Source organism: Anolis carolinensis, unplaced genomic scaffold (assembly GCF_035594765.1).
Source record: "Anolis carolinensis isolate JA03-04 unplaced genomic scaffold, rAnoCar3.1.pri scaffold_14, whole genome shotgun sequence".
Classification (NCBI taxonomy): domain Eukaryota; kingdom Metazoa; phylum Chordata; class Lepidosauria; order Squamata; family Dactyloidae; genus Anolis; species Anolis carolinensis.
The window spans coordinates 16673615-16692558 of NW_026943825.1; the positions used below are offsets into that span (position 1 = coordinate 16673615).

The following is an 18944-nucleotide window of genomic DNA, read 5'->3' on the forward strand; positions in this document are numbered from 1 at the left end:
GCCCAGATCCGGAGCCGAGCAAGGGAGGAAGGAAGGAAGAAAGAAAGGGCTCTGCGTCCGGGCCTGGGTCCAGGAAGCCCACTCCGCCCATAACAGCGTAATAATAATAATAATAATAATAATAATGTACATTTGATGTACATGGATGACCTGAAGCTATATGGGAAAACGGAAACTGAAATCCAGTCTCTGACCAACACTGTCCGAATTTTTAGCACTGATATCAACATGGAGTTTGGTTTGGACAAATGTTCGACAGTGGCATTGAAGAAGGGAAAAATCATTGAAAGTGAAGGCATAAATATGCCTAATGGTCAAACAATAAAGTGTCACCAGCCAGAGGCCTATAAATATCTGGGCATATTACAGCTGGACAACATCAAGCATGGACAGAAAAACAAGAAAACTCATGACCATCCATCATTCACTGCACCCTCGCAGTGATGTTGACCGGCTCTATCTGCCTAGAAGATCAGGGGGCAGAGGACTCTTACAAGTCAAACAAGCAGTCAAAGAAGAAGAACATGCCCTGGCAGAAGATGGAAAGCAAAGTGAAGAACCTGCTTTGATTGAAGTCAAAAATCAGAAACTCCTCAAAACACAGCAGACAAAAAACCAGTACAAGAAAACCGCACTACAAACTAGAGCTGACAGCTGGCACAGCAAAACATTGCATGGAAAGATCCTTGACAAAATTTAAGGAAAAACTGACAAGGAGAAGACCTGGCTCTGGCTCACGAATGGGACCCTGAAGAAGGAGACAGAAGGCCTGATCCTTGCAGCCCAGGAGCAAGACATCAGGACAAAGGCAATCAAGGCCAAGATCGAAAAATCAGCTGATGACCCAAAATGCAGACTGTGCAAGGAAACCGACGAAACTAACCAACGAAACCATGGATCATCTCCTCAGCTGCTGTAAGAAAATCGCACAGACAGGCTACAAACAGAGGCACAACTACGTGGCCCAAATGATCCATTGGAACTTATGCCTCAAGTACCACCTCCCAGCAGCAAAGAACTGGTGGGATCACAAACTTGCAAAAGTATTGGAAAATGAGCACGCAAAGATACTGTGGGACTTCCGAATCCAGACTGACAAAGTTCTGGAACACAACACGCCAGACATCACAGTTGTGGAAAAGAAAAAGTTTTGGATCATTGATGTCGCCATCCCAGGTGACAGTCACATTGACGAAAAACAACAGGAAAAACTCAGCCGCTCTCAGGACCTCAAGATTGAACTTCAAAGACTCTGGCAGAAACCAGTGCAGGTGGTCCCGGTGGTGATGGGCACACTGGGTGCCGTGCCAAAAGATCTCAGCTGGTATTTGGAAACAATTGACAAAATCACGATCTGCCAACTGCAAAAGGCCACCCTACTGGGATCTGCGCGCATCATCCGAAAATACATCACACATTCCTAGACACTTGGGAAGAGTTCGACTTTGTGATATGAAATCCAGCATATCTATCTTGTTTGCTGTGTCATAATAAAATAATAATAATAATAATAATAATAATAATAATAATAATAAGACATCACACAGTCCTAGACACTTGGGAAGAGTTCGACTTTGTGATATGAAATCCAGCATATCTATCTTGTTTGCTGTGTCATAATAAAATAATAATAATAATAATAATAATAATAATAATAATAATAATAAGACATCACACAGTCCTAGACACTTGGGAAGTGTTTGACTTGTGATTTTGTGAAACGAAATCCAGCATATCTATCTTGTTTGCTGTGTCATAATAAAATAATAATAATAATAATAATAATAATAATAATAATAATAATAATAATAATACATCACACAGTCCTAGACACTTGGGAAGAGTTCGACTTGTGATTTTGTGATACGAAACCCAGCATATCTATCTTGTTTGCTGTGTCATAATAAAATAATAATAATAATAATAATGATAATAATAATTTCCTATCCCAGCATTAACTAGCATTGCCCGGATCTTTCAATAATGTCCTTGTCCAAAATGCATAAGGTTTTGGGTGAACTACAACTCCCATCATGCCAGGTTAACCCCCTGAAACTCTGTAGTAGTAATAGTAATAATAATAATAATAATAATAATAATAATAATAATAATAATAATTCTTCCCAATGCCTCTTTTGTCTCCTTCCTTAGGAACAGCGCAATGGAAGTATTTTTTGGAAACCTGCCTCAGGTGGTATTTTATTATTAATTTTGGCCTTTAATTTCCAGTTTTTTGGTAGCCTTTTGCACTAAATGTCCCGTCCGTTTTCCCTTCCAGAAGAATCTCTCCGGCCGTTTCAAGAGCGTTGGGGTCAAGAAAGGCCTGATCCTGCACAAGAGGTGCGTTCGGACCCATTGAGTCCCTATTTAAGAGTCATGTATTTTTAATATTTCTATATTTAATTAAATTTTAGTGTTTATATGCATTAGGTTTTAAATCACACGTTGTTATAGTTTTTAATGTTAGTTGCTTCAAGTCTCCTTTGGCAAAGAAGCAGCAGGATATAAAAACATATTATTATTATTATTATTATGTATTTATATTGAGTCGTCTTTGACAAAGAAGTTGGATATAAAAACATATTATTATTACAGTAGAGTCTGACTTATCCAACGTTCTGGATTATCCAACACATTTTTGTAGTCAATGATTTCAAAATGATTTTTTGGTGCTAAATTCATAAATACAGTAGTTATTACATAACGTTATTGTGTACAGAACTGCCTTTTCTATCCATTTGTTTTAAAGTACAGTGGAGTCTCACTTATCCAACACTCGCTTATCTAACATTCTGGATTATCCAACGCATTTTTGTAGTCATTGTTTTCAATACGTCGTGATATTTTGGTGCTAAATTTGTAAATACAGTAATTACATCATAGCATTAATGTGTAATGAACTACTTTTTCTGTCAAATTTGTTGTCTATTATGATGTTTTGGTGCTTAATTTGTAAAATCATAAACTAATTTGATGTTTAATAGGCTTTTCCTTAATCCCTCCTTATTATCCAACATATTCGCTTATCCAACGTTCTGCTGGCCCGTTTATGTTGGATAAATGAGACTCTACTCTATGATGTTTTGGTGCTTAATTTGTAAAATCGTAACCTAATTTGATGTTTAATAGGCTTTTCCTTAATCCTTCCTTATTATCCAACATTTTCTCATATCCATTTATGGGCCCATTTATGTTTACGGCCCATTTATGTTGGATAAGCGAGACTCTACTATACTTTGTTGGGAGGTGTTAGCTGGCCCTGATTGTTTCCTGTGTGGAATTCCCCTGTTTTCAGAGTGTTGTTCTTTATTTAGTGTTCTGATTTTAGAGATTGTATTGTTGTGTTTTATTATACCACAGTAATTTTTATATATTCTGATTTTAGTGTTTTTGAATACTTGGAGCCAGATTGTGTTCATTTTCACGGTTCTCAGCAACACAATAATAATAATAATAATAATGTGAGTAATAATAATGACTTTGGTAATACACACTGCTTCTCTTCCTTCTCAGCTTCCTTTCTTGGGAGGTGTTAGCTGGCCCTGGTTGTTTCCTTTCTGGAATTCCCAATTTCCCTGCTTTCAGAGTGTTGCTCTTTATTTAATGTCCTGGATCGGATGGTGTCTTAATAATATTTAATATTACCAATATTTTAATAAAAATAGTAATATTTAATAATATTAATATTGTTTACTTATGTTAATGATAATGTCTTTTCTTAGGCCAGCACTTCCCAAGCCGGCCCCCCCCAAAGCGTCTCAGCCTCCAAATGGGTCCCAACAGGGAAAACCACCCATCGGGCCGGAAGCCAAGGACCGTCAAGATGACCTCCGGGACCCCATTGACTGCTCTGAGATGCCGGTAAAGCCCACCCCCCATCTGCATCACTCTTTCCCTCTTCTCTTGTTCACTTGGGGGGGGGTGTCTACACTGCAGAGTTAATGCGGTTTGGCACCACTTCCACTGGTTGTAGAACCCTGGGAGTCGTAGTTGTAGTTTTTGCAAGGCCCTTGGCCTCCTCCTTACACTGGGGAATCTGGCCATCTGTCGGGAGGGATCAAATTATTTTATGGCACAATGGGGATGGACTGGATGGCCTTTAGGGGTCCCTTCCAACTCAGTGTTAAAGCGTTGAGCTGCTGAACTTGCAGACCAAAAGGTCCCAGGTTCAAATCCCGGGAGCGGAGTGAGCACCCACTGTTAGCCCCAGCTCCTGCCAACCTAGCAGTTCGAAAACATGCCAATGTGAGTAGATCAATAGGTACCGCTCTGGCGGGAAGGTAACGGCGCTCCATGCAGTCATGCCTATGGCCACATGACCTTGGAGGTGTTTACGGACAACGCCGGCTCTTTGGCTTAGAAATGGAGATGAGCACCAACCCCCAGAGTGTGAGTAGATCAATAGGTACCGCTCCGGCGGGAAGGTTATGGTGCTCCATGCAGTCATGCCAGTGGCCACATGACCTTGGAGGTGTCTATGGACAACGCCGGCTCTTTGGCTTAGAAATGGAGATGAGCCCCAACCCGCAGAGTCAGTCATGACTGGACTTAACGTCAGGAGAAACCTTTACCTTTACTATGAGGTTGGGTGGCCATCTGTCAGGAGGGATCGGATGATGTCTCCCAAACTGATTTGTTTGGTCTAAATAAATAGATAAATGTATTTATTCAATAATTGAAAATTATGTTAATAATAATAATAATAATAATAATAATAATACATATCAAGAATATTATCAGTAATAATAAATTAATTTTATCAACAATATAAATGATTATAAAGTAATATCAATACCAATAATAATAAATTAATATTAATAAAAATATTAATAATAATAAATTAGTAATATCAATGTTGTTATTGGGTTGTTGTATGTCTTTCGGGCTGTGTGGCCATGTTCCAGAAGCATTCTCTCCTGACGTTTCGCCCACATCTATGGCAGGCATCCTCAGAGGTTGTGAGGTACCTCTGAGGATGCCTGCCATAGATGTGGGCGAAACGTCAGGAGAGAATGCTTCTGGAACATGGCCACACAGCCGGAAAATACACAACAACCCTGTGATTCTGGCCATGAAAGCCGTCGACAACACAATGTTGTTTTTATTAATGATAAAATTAGCATGTTTATTTCAATAATTTATTTATTTATTTATTTATTTACATCACTTTTACCCTGCCTTTCTCTCCAAGGAGACTCAAAGTGGCTTACAGTAAATAGGCAAAAATTCTATGCCTAAAAACGATGTAAAAACAACAATTCATATAAAACAATCTACAAAACAACAGTTCATATAAAACAGATAATAATAATAATAATAATAATAATAATAATAATGATTTTTCAATCATGATTGAAATTATGATTGAAAAATCAGCTGATGACCCAAAATGTGCAAGGAAACCGACGAAACCATTGATCATATCCTCAGTTGCTGTAAGAAAATCGCACAGACAGACTACAAACAGAGGCACAACTATGTGGCCCAAATGATTCATTGGAACTTATGCCTCAAGTACCACCTCCCAGCAGCAAAGAACTGGTGGGATCACAAACCTGCCAGAGTATTGGAAAATGAGCACGCAAAGATACTGTGGGACAAAGTTCTGGAACACAACACACCAGACATCACAGTTGTGGAAAAGAAAAAGGTTTGGATCATTGACGTCGCCATCCCAGGTGACAGTCGCATTGACGAAAAACAACAGGAAAAACTCAGCCGCTCTCAGGACCTCAAGATTGAACTTCAAAGACTCTGGCAGAAACCAGTGCAGGTGGTCCCGGTGGTGATGGGCACACTGGGTGCCGTGCCAAAAGATCTCAGCCGGCATTTGGAAACAATAGACATTGACAAAATGACGATCTGCCAACTGCAAAAGGCCACCCGACTGGGATCTGCAGCATCATCCGAAAATACATTACACAGTCCTAGACACTTGTGATTTTGTGATACGAAATCCACCATATCTATCTTGTTTGCTGTGTCATACAATATAATAATAATAATAATAATAATAATAATAATAATAATAATAATAATATTACACAGTCCTAGACACTTGGGAAGAGTTCGACTTGTGGTTTTGTGAAACGAAATCCAGCATGCCTATCTTGTTTGCTGTGTCATACAACGTCGTTGTGTTGATAATAATAATAATAATAATAATAATAATATTGTTGTTGAATACATCTCTGCTGGCCTTTCTTTGCCATCTGTTGCAAAGAGCTTCTGTGACGCTTTGGCCGGAGATTGTGCTCCCCGCTTTCTTGCAAGGCCTTCATGGGGCATCTCCTTATTTTGTAGGATTTGGAGCTTGTGGCCCACCCCGGACCCCCGTCGGCGGAAGGCGGTGAGTTCCTTTCGACCCCCTTTCGGTGCAAGAACGACAGGTTTCTGCATCGATGCCATCGCAGCATCGGAACATGACTTTCCGTTTGTGCACGGATGGACGGACGGCGCCTTGCCTTGCCAAGCGTCCCTGCAACCCCCCCCCCCCCCCCCGTCCTTGCTTTGCTCTTCCAGGCCCCCCCGCCGGACCCCCAGCCCAGGCCCTCCTCCAGCCCCCGGTCCAGTATGCCGTCCCCTTCGAAATGAGGTGAGCCCGACACTAAATATTCTGAATGATCCTGGTCATGCCTATGAGGCTGGGTGGCCATCTGTTGGGAGGGATCGGACTGTGCCTTCCTTCACGGCAGAAAGAGGGTGGGCTGGATGGCCTTAGGAGGTTCCCCCCTCCTCACTCTAGGACACTGATGGCCAACCTATGACACGCGTGTCAGCACTGACACGTCTAGCCATTTTTGCTGACATGCTGCCGCATGCAGATTGATTGGATGACTAATGTCTTTTGTGGCCAAATTTGGTGTGATTTGGTCCAGTGGTTTTGTGGTTTACTCCATGGGAATTATGCACATTACACACACACACACACACACACACACATATATATATGTATATATATATGTGTATGTATATATGTGTATGTATATATTATATATATATAATTTATATATATATATTATATATATTTATATATATATTATATATATATTTTTATATATTATATTATATTATATATTATATATATATAATTTATATTGTTATTCTATTATTATTGTAGTATATTATCATTTTATTACTATTATATTAGTTATTGGATGACTATGTCTTTGGTGGCCAAATTTGGTGTGATTTGGTCCAGTGGTTTTGTTGTTTACTCCATGGGAAAAATGCACATTACATACATACATACATACATACATACATACATACATACATATATATATATATATACACACACACACACACACACACACACACACATATACATATACATACACACACACACACATACACACACACACACACACACACACACACAGTAGAGTCTCACTTATCCAACATGAACGGGCCGGCAGAATGTTGGATAAACGAATATGTTGGATACTAAGGAGGGATTAAGGAGAAGCCTATTAAACATCAAATTAGGTTATGATTTTATAAATTAAGCAACAAAACATCATGCTATACAACACATTTGACAGAAAAAGTAGTTCAATACGCAGTAATGCTATGGAGGAATTTAGCACCAAAATATCACGATGTATTGAAAACATTGACTACAAAAATGCGTTGGATAATCCAGAATGTTGGATAAGCGAGTGTTGGATAAGTGAGACTCTACTGTAATAATATAATAATATACTACAATAATAATAGAACAATAATAGAATGATTTTATATATATATATATATATGTCTATGTATATATATATATATATATATATAAAAATGTAATGTGCATAATTCCTATGGAGTAAACAACAAAACCACTTGACGAAATCACACCACATTTGGCCACAAAAGACCTTGTCATCCAATAACTAATATAATAATAATATAATAGTAATAATATGATAATATACTACAATAATAGAATAATAATAGAAATGTAATGTGCATAATTCCCATGGAGTAAACCACAAAACCACTGGACCACATCGCACCACATTTGGCCACAAAAGACATAGTCATCCAATCAATCTGCATGTGGCAGCATGTCAGCAAAAATGGCTAGGCGTGTCAGTGCTGACACGCGTGTCATAGGTTGGCCATCACTAGGGTTTGCATCCTGGTATAGTTTCCTTCTCTGGAGCCTTTTAAGCAAAGGCTGGGTGGCCATCTGCCGGGAGGGATCGGATTGTGCCTTCCCTAGGGCAGAATGGGGTGGACTGGGTGGCCTTTAGGGGTCCCTTCCAACTCTAGGATTCTATGCATGCTCTTACCTGGATGGCCATCTGTCGGGAGGGATCAGATTGTGCCTTCCTTAAGGCAGAATGGGGATAGACTGGATGGCCATCTGTCGGGAGGGATCGGATTGTGCCTTCCTTATGGCAGAATGGGGTTGGGCTGGATGGCCTTTAGGGGTCCCTTCCAACTCTAGGATTCTAGGCATAGTCTCACCTGGATGGCCATCTGTCGGGAGGGATCAGAATGGGGATGGGCTGGCTGGCCTTCAGAGGCCTTGCCCGGAGGGGGTCAGCCTGGCTGCCCCCTGAGCCCCTTCCCCTTTGGGGGTCCCGACGGGTCTCCCTCTGGGTCTCTCTCCCGGCAGGAGCCTCTTCCTGATCCAGATGCTCAAGGCCTGCTTCCGGGAGGCCGGCTGGCTGCTCTCCGCCCCCAAGGTCTCCGGCCGGGCCGCCCTGATGGTCACCGAGTCCTTCCCGCAGACGCCCTTCTTCTGGGCCATACGCCTCACCAAGGTCGGCACTCCGGAAATACACCCATGGCCTGGACATAGGAATACATAGGGCTGAGCATGAGCCAAGGGGGTGACGCCGCACCGAAAAAGACTAATGCGATCCTAGGCTGCATCCATAGGAGTCTAGTGTCTGGGTGGAGGAAATACAGCCATGGCCTGGACATAGGAATACATAGGGCTGAGCATGAGCCAAGGGGGTGACGCCGCACCGAAAAAGACTAATGCGATCCTAGGCTGCATCCATAGGAGTCTAGTGTCTGGGTGGAGGAAATACAGCCATGGCCTGGACATAGGAATACATAGGGCTGAGCATGAGCCAAGGGGGTGACGCCGCAGCGAAAAAGACTAATGCGATCCTAGGCTGCATCCATAGGAGTCTAGTGTCTGGGTGGAGGAAATACAGCCATGGCCTGGACATAGGAATACATAGGGCTGAGCATGAGCCAAGGGGGTGACGCCGCAGCGAAAAAGACTAATGCGATCCTAGGCTGCATCCATAGGAGTCTAGTGTCTGGGTGGAGGAAATACAGCCATGGCCTGGACATAGGAATACATAGGGCTGAGCATGAGCCAAGGGGGTGACGCCGCAGCGAAAAAGACTAATGCGATCCTAGGCTGCATCCATAGGAGTCTAGTGTCTGGGTGGAGGAAATACAGCCATGGCCTGGACATAGGAATACATAGGGCTGAGCATGAGCCAAGGGGGTGACGCCGCAGCGAAAAAGACTAATGCGATCCTAGGCTGCATCCATAGGAGTCTAGTGCCTGGGTGGAGGAAATACAGCCATGGCCTGGACATAGGAATACATAGGGCTGAGCATGAGCCAAGGGGGTGACGCCGCAGCGAAAAAGACTAATGCGATCCTAGGCTGCATCCATAGGAGTCTAGTGTCTGGGTGGAGGAAATACAGCCATGGCCTGGACATAGGAATACATAGGGCTGAGCATGAGCCAAGGGGGTGACGCCGCAGCGAAAAAGACTAATGCGATCCTAGGCTGCATCCATAGGAGTCTAGTGTCTGGGTGGAGGAAATACAGCCATGGCCTGGACATAGGAATACATAGGGCTGAGCATGAGCCAAGGGGGTGACGCCGCACCGAAAAAGACTAATGCGATCCTAGGCTGCATCCATAGGAGTCTAGTGTCTGGGTGGAGGAAATACAGCCATGGCCTGACCATAGGAATACATAGGGCTGAGCATGAGCCAAGGGGGTGACGCAGCAGCGAAAAAGACTAATGCGATCCTATTATATTATATTGTGCAGTATTATATTATGTAACCCTAACTGTAATATAACTATTACAGTTAATTGTATTATAATACTTAAATAATAATATAATCAATCCTAATAGTTATAATTATATGATTATAATAATTATATCATTACATTACATTATACTATAATTGATTATACAATAATATGTAATTCATTATAATTATTGTAATTGATGTTATTACAGTAGAGTCTCACTTATCCAACGTAAACGGGCCGGCAGAATGTTGGATAAGCAAATATGTTGGATAATAAGGAGAGAAGGGCGGGGTAGAAATATTGGAAATAAAAAAGCCTATTAAACATCAAATTAGGTTATGATTTTACAAATTAAGCACCAAAACATCATGTTATACAACAAATCTGACAGAAAAAGTAGTTCATTACACAGTAATGTTATGTAGTAACTTCTGTATTGACTAATTTAGCGCCAAAATATCATGATATATTGAAAACATTGACTACAAAAATGTGTTGGATAAGCGAGAATTGGATAAGTGAGACTACTGTATATAGATATTGAGTCTCCTTTGGCAGAGAATTCACATGATATAAAAACTTATTATTATTATTATTATTATTAATTATATGTTTATATTGAGTTTCCTTTGGCAAAGAAGAAATTTAGCACCAAAATATCACAATGCATTGAAAACATTGACTACAAAAATGCGTTGGATAAGCGAGAATTGGATAAGTGAGACTCTACTGTATATAGATATTGAGTCTCCTTTGGCAGAGAATTCACATGATATAAAAACTTATTATTATTATTATTATTAATTATATGTTTATATTGAGTTTCCTTTGGCAAAGAAGAAATTTAGCACCAAAATATCACAATGCATTGAAAACATTGACTACAAAAATGCGTTGGATAAGCGAGAATTGGATAAGTGAGACTCTACTGTATATAGATATTGAGTCTCCTTTGGCAGAGAATTCACATGATATAAAAACTTTTGTGATCATTATTTTCCTTATTATTATTATTATTATTATTATTATTATTATTATTATTATTATTATTTAGAAGCCACTTTTGATGCCAAACGGAGACACACACACAGGGGCTTGCTGTGATTCCCATGTGGCCCAATGGGGCTGGACTAGATGTCCTTTGGGGTCCCTTTCCGGAACGGAGCTGAGCCCCTGGCACTGGAGTTTCCGTGCTGTGTCACCTGTGTGTTTTTGGGCAGGAGTGTCCCGGGCGGATGGAGGCGCTGTTCTGGGCGTTGGGCCAAGCGGAGTCCGGGTCGGCGTTCCTGAGCAAGCGGGAGGCCCAGCGCGGGGGGCGGTGCCTGGCCGAGTGCCCCATCGGGGAGGAGGGCAGCGCGTGGAACCGGTGAGACCCCGAGGGCATCCAGCCTGACCCCACTCTGCTCTGAAGGAAGGCACCACCCAAGCCCTCCCCACAGATGCCCAGCCAGCCAGCCTCTGCTCATCAACACCCAGGGAAGGGCTCCCAAAGGGCATCTAGCCCAAACCCATTCTGCTATTATTATTATTATTATTATTATTGACACAACGATGTTGTATGACACAGCAAACAAGATAGACATGCTGGATTTCGTTTCACAAAATCACAAGTCGAACACTTCCCAAGTGTCTAGGATTGTGTGATGTATTTTCGGATGATGCGCGCAGATCCCAGCAGGGTGGCCTTTTGCAGTTGGCAGATCGTAATTTTGTCAATGTCTATTGTTTCCAAATGCCGGCTGAGATCTTTTGGCACGGCACCCAGTGTGCCCATCACCACCGGGACCACCTGCACTGGTTTCTGCCAGAGTCTTTGAAGTTCAGTCTTGAGGTCCTGATAGCGGCTGAGTTTTTCCTGTTGTTTTTCGTCAATGCGACTGTCACCTGGGATGGAGACATCCATGATCCAAACCTTGTTCTTTTCCACAACTGTGATGTCTGGTGTGTTGTGTTCCAGAACTTTGTCAGTCTGGATTCGGAAGTCCCACAGTCTCTTTGCGTGCTCATTTTCCAAGACTTTTGCAGGTTTGTGATCCCACCAGTTCTTTGCTGCTGGGAGGTGGGAACTTATGCCTCAAGTTCCAATGAATCATTTGGGCCACATAGTTGTGCCTCTGTTTGTAGCCTGTCTGTGCGATTTTCTTACAGCAGCTGAGGATATGATCCATGGTTTCGTCAGTTTCCTTGCACAGTCTGCATTTTGGGTCATCAGCTGATTTTTCGATCTTGGCCTTAATTGCCTTTGTTCTGATGGCTTGCTCCTGGGCTGCAAGGATTAAGCCCCCCCACCACGTCAAGGTGGCACCTGCGGGGGGGATTATTATTATTATTATTATTTCATTTTTATTATTGATCTCAGCCAGCATTTGGAAACAATAGACATTGACAAAATCACAATCTGCCACCTGCAAAAGGCCACCCAACTGGGATCTGCACGCATCATCCGAAAATACATTACACTTGGGAAGTGTTCGACTTGTGATTTTGTGATACGGAATCAAGCATATCTATCTTGGTTGCTGTGTCATACAGTAATAATAATAATAATAATAATAATAATAATAATAATAATAATGTCTATTGGAAACAATAGACATTGACAAAAATCATCATCTGCCAACTGCAAAACGCCACCCGACTGGGATCTGGGAGCATCATCCGAAAATACATCACACAGTCCTAGACACTTGGGAAGTGTTCGACTTGTGATTTTGTGATACGAAATCCAGCATATCTATCTTGTTTGATGTGTCATACAATAATAATAATAATAATAATAATAATAATAATAATAATACATCACACAGTCCTAGACACTTGGGAAGTGTCCGACCTGTGATTTTGTGATACGAAATCCAACATGTGTATCTTGTTTGCTGTGTCATAAAATAATAATAATAATAATAATAATTTCATTTTTATACCCCACCACCATCTCCCCAGAGGAACCCGGGGCGGCTCACAGATATAAAACAAGCAGACAGTGGTAATCAAAAAACACACAAATAAAATTAAAAGGCATAAAATAAAATCAGTCATTACAAAAAACATGATAAAACACAGCAATAAAATCATACAATGGGCTGGGCAAAGTGCACTGAGTGGAACTTGTAAACATGAAGGAAGTGAAGGTGCTATAAGGTCATGGGGAGAACCAGCCCCCACCAGTCGGGCAGGACACAGTCAAAGCCCTCCCAACAGACGCCCATCCAGCCTCAGTTCAGAGTAGGAGATTCCACTGGAAGGGATCCCCAAAGGGCATCTAGCCCAACCGCATTCTGCTATGGAGGAAGACACCATCAAAGCCCTCCTGGCAGATGGCCGTCTGCATTTTTCCACTTTGATGACTGGCACAAAGTATGGATTGAATTCCACACTTGGTTGTGCGCCTATGTTTTAGAGCAGGGGTCCCCAAACTAAGGCCCGGGGGCCGGATGCAACCCTCCAAGGTCATTTACCTGGCCCCCGCCCTCAGTTTTATAATATAATATTTTTATATCATTTTAAATAATATAATATATTGTATATACATATAATATTGATAATAATATTATAATGTTATACAATATAATACTAATAATAATACCATATAATAATATTAATTATATGTTATATATTACACTAGCTGTGCCCGGCCACGCGTTGCTGTGGCAAAGTGGTGGTGGTATTGGTTAAAAATTGTTGTGGAATTTTTATTTGACGTTATTTGCAATTTTTTTATTAATTTTATTGTAAGTTATATTTTTATTTATTACATTGTATTATTTTTAGTTATTTTCTGTTATTATAGTATTTTATTGTATTAATTTTTAGTGTTTTTTTTTTATTGGGTTGCTAGGAGACCAAGTTGGAGGAGCTTAGCCTTCTAACTGGCAGCAATTGGATAAAAGCAATTATTCCTCTCGCTCTAATTAGGACTTTATTTTTCTTTGCTTTTTGTTGTATCAACCTAGAGGCGTGGATGATGGGTTGTGTTGTCAAATTTCGAGGTTTCAGGGCCTGTAGTTTTGTTGTTTTGTGGGTCGCCGTGATGCCATCACTCTTTTATATATAGATTACTAGCTGTGCCCGACCACGCGTTGCTGTGGCAAAGTGGTGGTGGTATTGGTTAAAAGTTGTTGTGGAATTTTTATTTGACGTTATTTGTATTTTTTAAATTAATTTTATTGTAACTTATCTTTTTATTTATTATATTTTATTATTTTGTTGTATTATTTTTGGTTATTTTGTTATAGTATTTTATTGTATTAATTTTTAGTGTTTTTAATTATTTTTATTGTATTATTTGTATTTATTTTATTTTTTATTCTTTTATTAACACTGGGCTGAGTGGGTTGCTAGGAGACCAAGTGGGCAGGGCTTAGCCTTCTAAGTGGCAGCAATTGGATAAAAACAATTATTGCTCTCCCTCTAAGTAGGACTTTATTTTTCTTTGCTTTTTGTTGTATCAACCTCGAGGCGTGGATGATGGGTTGTGTTGTCAAATTTCGAGGTTGGGGGGCCTGTCGTTTTGTGTTGCTGTGGCATTTTCTGGTGGTGTTGGTGAGAAATTATTGAGGTAGTGGTGGTATTGAATGTCTGTTGTATGGCTGTCTTTATGTTTAGTATGCACGCTGAAGTGGATTACATGGCAGTGTGGACTCAAGATAATCCAGTGCAAAGCAGATAATATAAGATTCTAAATGGGTTCTATAGCTGTGTGGAAGGGCCTTGAGTCTACACTGCCATATAATCCAGTCCAAATCAGATAATCTGTGGAAGAGCCTAAGTGAGGCCTAACTGTGCCTGTCCCCTGGGCTGAGTAGGTTGCTAGGAGACCAAGTGGGCGGAGCTTAGCCTTCTAAGCTAAGCAATTGGATAAAAGCAATTCTTCCTCTCCCTCTAATTAGGACTTTATTTTTCTTTTCTTTTTGTTGTATCAACCTAGAGGCATGGATGAGGGGTTGTGCTGTCAATTTTCGAGGTTCTGGGGTGTTTACTTTTGTTGTTTTGTCCGCTGCCGTGATGCCATCACTCTTTTATATATATAGATATAGATAACATATAATAGTATAGTGGTATAGTTCAATATAGAATTATATAATGCTAATATTGTGCTATGCTAATAATATAATATATTGTATGTACATATACCTGCTCTGAGTCCCCTTCGGGGTGAGAAGGGTGGGATACAAATGTAGTAAATAAATAATTAATTTTAGACTTAGGCTTAATAATTAATTAATAATTAAATAATTAACTTTAGACTGTGTGTGCTCTGCTCCTTTTCCAGGGCCTGGATCCTGGAGCGGGTGGGCGACCTGGCCGTGGTCTTCTTTGTGGACTTTGGCCATTCGGCCACCCGGCCGCTGACCTCTCTGCGGAAGCTGGAGGAGGACACGTGGTGGTCCGTCGGCCCCCTGGCCCAGCCCTTCATGCTCCAAGGCCGTGAGTCCCGCGTGTGGTTGTGGTTGTGACACTCTCAAACCAGGAACAGAAACATGTTCACCTTGTGTTCCATGTTGTAGCCAGTGCCCACTGGGATTCCCTGCGAGGCTGAGTGGGGCTGGACTAGATGACCTCTGGGGGCCCTCTTCCCACAATAATTTCCCCATCGCAAAATGGGGTCGGGCTAGATGACCTTAGGGGGGTCTCTTCCTGGAACCAAACCCATTGGATACCTTGAGACCTTTGCAATTTTATGTCCAAATGGGGTTGGACTCGATGACCTTCGGATACATTGAAACCATTGTAATTTTATAGGGTCGGACTAGATGACCTTAGGGGGTCTCTTCCTGGAACCAGACCCATGGGGTACATTGAGACCATTGCAATTTTATTGGGTTGGACTGGATGGCCTTTGGGAGTCCATTCCTGGAACCAGACCCATCGGATACCTTGAGACCATTCTAATTTCATTCCCAAATGGGGTCGGACTAGATGATCTTTGGGGATCTCTTCCCACTATAAATTCTCTATAGGCAATGTAGCTGGACTAGATGGCCACTGGAGGCCCCTTCCAATGGAACCTAACCCATTGCGTACCTTGAAACCATTGTAATTTTATGGGACTGGACTAGATGACCTTTGGGGGTCCCTTCCTGGAACCAGACCCATTGGATATCAAGGCCCATTGTAACTGAATGGCTGGATGGGGATGGGCTAGATGGTCTTTGGGGGTCCCATGAGCTTGTTTGGCTTCTCTCCCGTTCAGAGGTCTTCCCGCCGCACGTCATGAGGAGACGGATCGTGGAAGGGACGGTGGCCGGTCCTTTGGAGAGGGAGGTGAGGCCTAGAGTGTTTTTTATTATTATTATTATTATTATTATTATTATTATCTCTATATATAAAAGAGTGATGGCATCACAGCGACGCACAAAACAACAAAACTACAGGCCCCGCAACCTCGAAATTTGACAACACAACCCATCATCCATGCCTCTAGGTTGATACAACAAAAAGAAAAGAAAAATAAAGTCCTAATTAGAGGGAGAGGAATAATTGCTTTTATCCAATTGCTGCCAGTTAGAAGGCTAATCTCTGTCCACTTCGTCTCCTAGCAACCAGCCTGTCAGCCAAGGGACAGCCAGGGTTCAGTTAGGGGACAGGAAGACTTAGGCCTCACTTAGGCCTCTTCCACAGATTATCTGATTTTAACTGGATTATATGGCAGTGTAGACTCAAGGCCCTTCCAAACAGCTATAGAACCCATTTATAATCTTATATTATCTGCTTTGAACTGGATTATCTTGAGTCCACACTGCCATATAATCCACTTCAGTGTGCATTTTGTACAGCTGTGAGGAAGGGGCCTCAGATAATCGAAGTTCTAAGCAGATAATACAAGATTATCAATATACAGTAGAGTCTCACTTATCCAACATAAACAGGCCGGCAAAACATTGGATAAGCGAATATGTTGGTGTGTCATGTGCCCGTAACGGCGTAGAAGGTATATTTATGTGTAACTACTTACAATAGAGTCTCACTTATCCAACACTCGCTTTTACAACGTTCTGGATTAGGCTTTTCCTTGATCCCTCTTTATTATCCAAGACACTCACTTATCCAACATTCTGCCAGCCCGTGTATGTTGGATAAGTGAGACTCTAATGTAATTATTTATATTTACATATAATTACAGTAGAGTCTCACTTATCCAACATAAATGGGCTGGCAGAATGTTGGATATGCGAATATGTTGGATAATAAGGAGGCTTTAAGGAAACGCCTATTAAACATCAAATTAAGTTATGATTTTACAAATTAAGCACCAAAACATCATGTTATACCACAAATTTGACAGAAAAAAGTAGTTCAATACGCAGTAATGCTATGTAGTAATTACTGTATTTACGAATTTAGCACAATGTATTGAAAACATTGACTACAAAAATGCGCTGGATAATCCAGAATTTTGGATAAGTGAGACTCTATTGTATTTATATTTATAGTTATATTAATATAACTATAACATGCAATAATACACACATATATATAAATAATTATATGTAAATATAAATTTGCAAAATGTTCTGCTCCCGGTTCCAAACCTATTTCCTGTTTAATCATGCAGCCCTTCTAATATATATATATATATATAATATTATTTATATATATATATATATTATATATATATTATTTATATATGTATGTATGTGTATTATTGCATGTTATAGTTATATTTGCACGATTTATATTCATATATATTACAAGTGTTGGATAAGTGACTCTACTGTATAAATTATAATTAGTTCTATTTACATGTCATTATACTTACATATAATTATATTTACGTGTAATTATTTATATTTACATATATTTATATATATGTGTATTATTGCATGTTATAGTTATATTTGCACATATGATTTATATTCACATATATTACAAGTGTTGGATAAGGGAGACTCAACTGTATTTATATAAATTATAATTAGTTATATTTACATGTTGTTATATTGACATATAATTATATTTGCGTGTAATTATATTTACATATAATTATTTATATATGTATGTATGTATGTGTATTATTGCATGTTATAGTTATATTTGCACATATGATTTATATTCACATATATTACAAGTGTTGGATAAGGGAGACTGCTGTATTTATATAAATTATAATTAGTTATATTTACATGTCGTTATATTGACATATAATTATATTTACGTGTAATTATTTATATTTATATATAATTATTTAGATATGTATATGTATGTATGTGTGTATATCTATATATATAAAAGGGTAATGGCGCCGCGGCGCCGCCAGACAAAACAACTAAACTAAATGCACCACAACCTTGAAAATTGACAGCACAACCACTCTACGTTCATACAACAAAAAGAAAAGAAAAATAAAGTCCTTGCCACAGCAATGCGTGGCCGGGCACAGAAGGGCTGGAGGATTAAATAAGTTTGGAACCAGGAGCAGAACATTTTGCAAATTTTGTGGCCGAGTGCTGTTGTCAAACCTCCCCCAACGTGACCCATGGGTCTCCGCCTGTCTTTCCAGCCCCACATCTTGAAGTTCGTCCTCCAAGGAGAAGTCCCGAAAGATTCCGGCGAAGTCTAGACGAAACTTGCTCTGGTGACGGATGACTCGTCCAGGTGTTGGGACTACAAAACGCATTGTTTTGGGGATGAGAGTTCATGCCCTGAAGTTTCCTTGCATTTTTGTTGACTTGTTTTTTCTTTTGGAAAAAACTTGGGCCCTCCCTCCGGGTGTTTTGGACTCCAACTCCCACCATTCCTAACAGCCTACCGGCTGTTAGGAATGGTGGGAGTTGGAGTCCAAAACACCCGGAGGGAGGGCCCAAGGATCCGATTGTTTTGCATCAGATGCATTTTCTGTTCTTCCCATTACGGAGTTTATGAAATCTACGCTCTGGATGTTTTTCCTCTTTTGCATCCGGGAAAATAAAAATTGCAACTCTATGTACCA

General features: G+C 40.5%; 1 protein-coding gene across 6 annotated transcripts in view; it reads left to right on the forward strand.

Moving 5' to 3' along the window:
* tdrd10 (tudor domain containing 10) overlaps positions 1-18944 on the forward strand; it is a 36954-nt gene extending 18010 nt beyond the window's left edge. For 3 of the 6 annotated variants that reach the window (XM_062965037.1, XM_062965036.1, XM_062965038.1), the window contains exons 2-11: positions 2152-2191; positions 2279-2340; positions 3723-3861; positions 6304-6349; positions 6523-6595; positions 8615-8762; positions 11236-11381; positions 15288-15442; positions 16209-16279; positions 18516-18944. In XM_062965037.1, the coding sequence (XP_062821107.1) occupies positions 2162-2191; positions 2279-2340; positions 3723-3861; positions 6304-6349; positions 6523-6595; positions 8615-8762; positions 11236-11381; positions 15288-15442; positions 16209-16279; positions 18516-18575 (930 nt within the window). In that variant the 5' untranslated portion in view covers positions 2152-2161 and the 3' untranslated portion in view covers positions 18576-18944. Of the gene's footprint in view, positions 1-2; positions 98-2151; positions 2192-2278; positions 2341-3385; positions 3462-3722; positions 3862-6303; positions 6350-6522; positions 6596-8614; positions 8763-11235; positions 11382-15287; positions 15443-16208; positions 16280-18515 lie in introns of those variants that run through there. The other 3 variants (XM_062965039.1, XM_062965041.1, XM_062965040.1) reach the window with 3 other exon arrangements.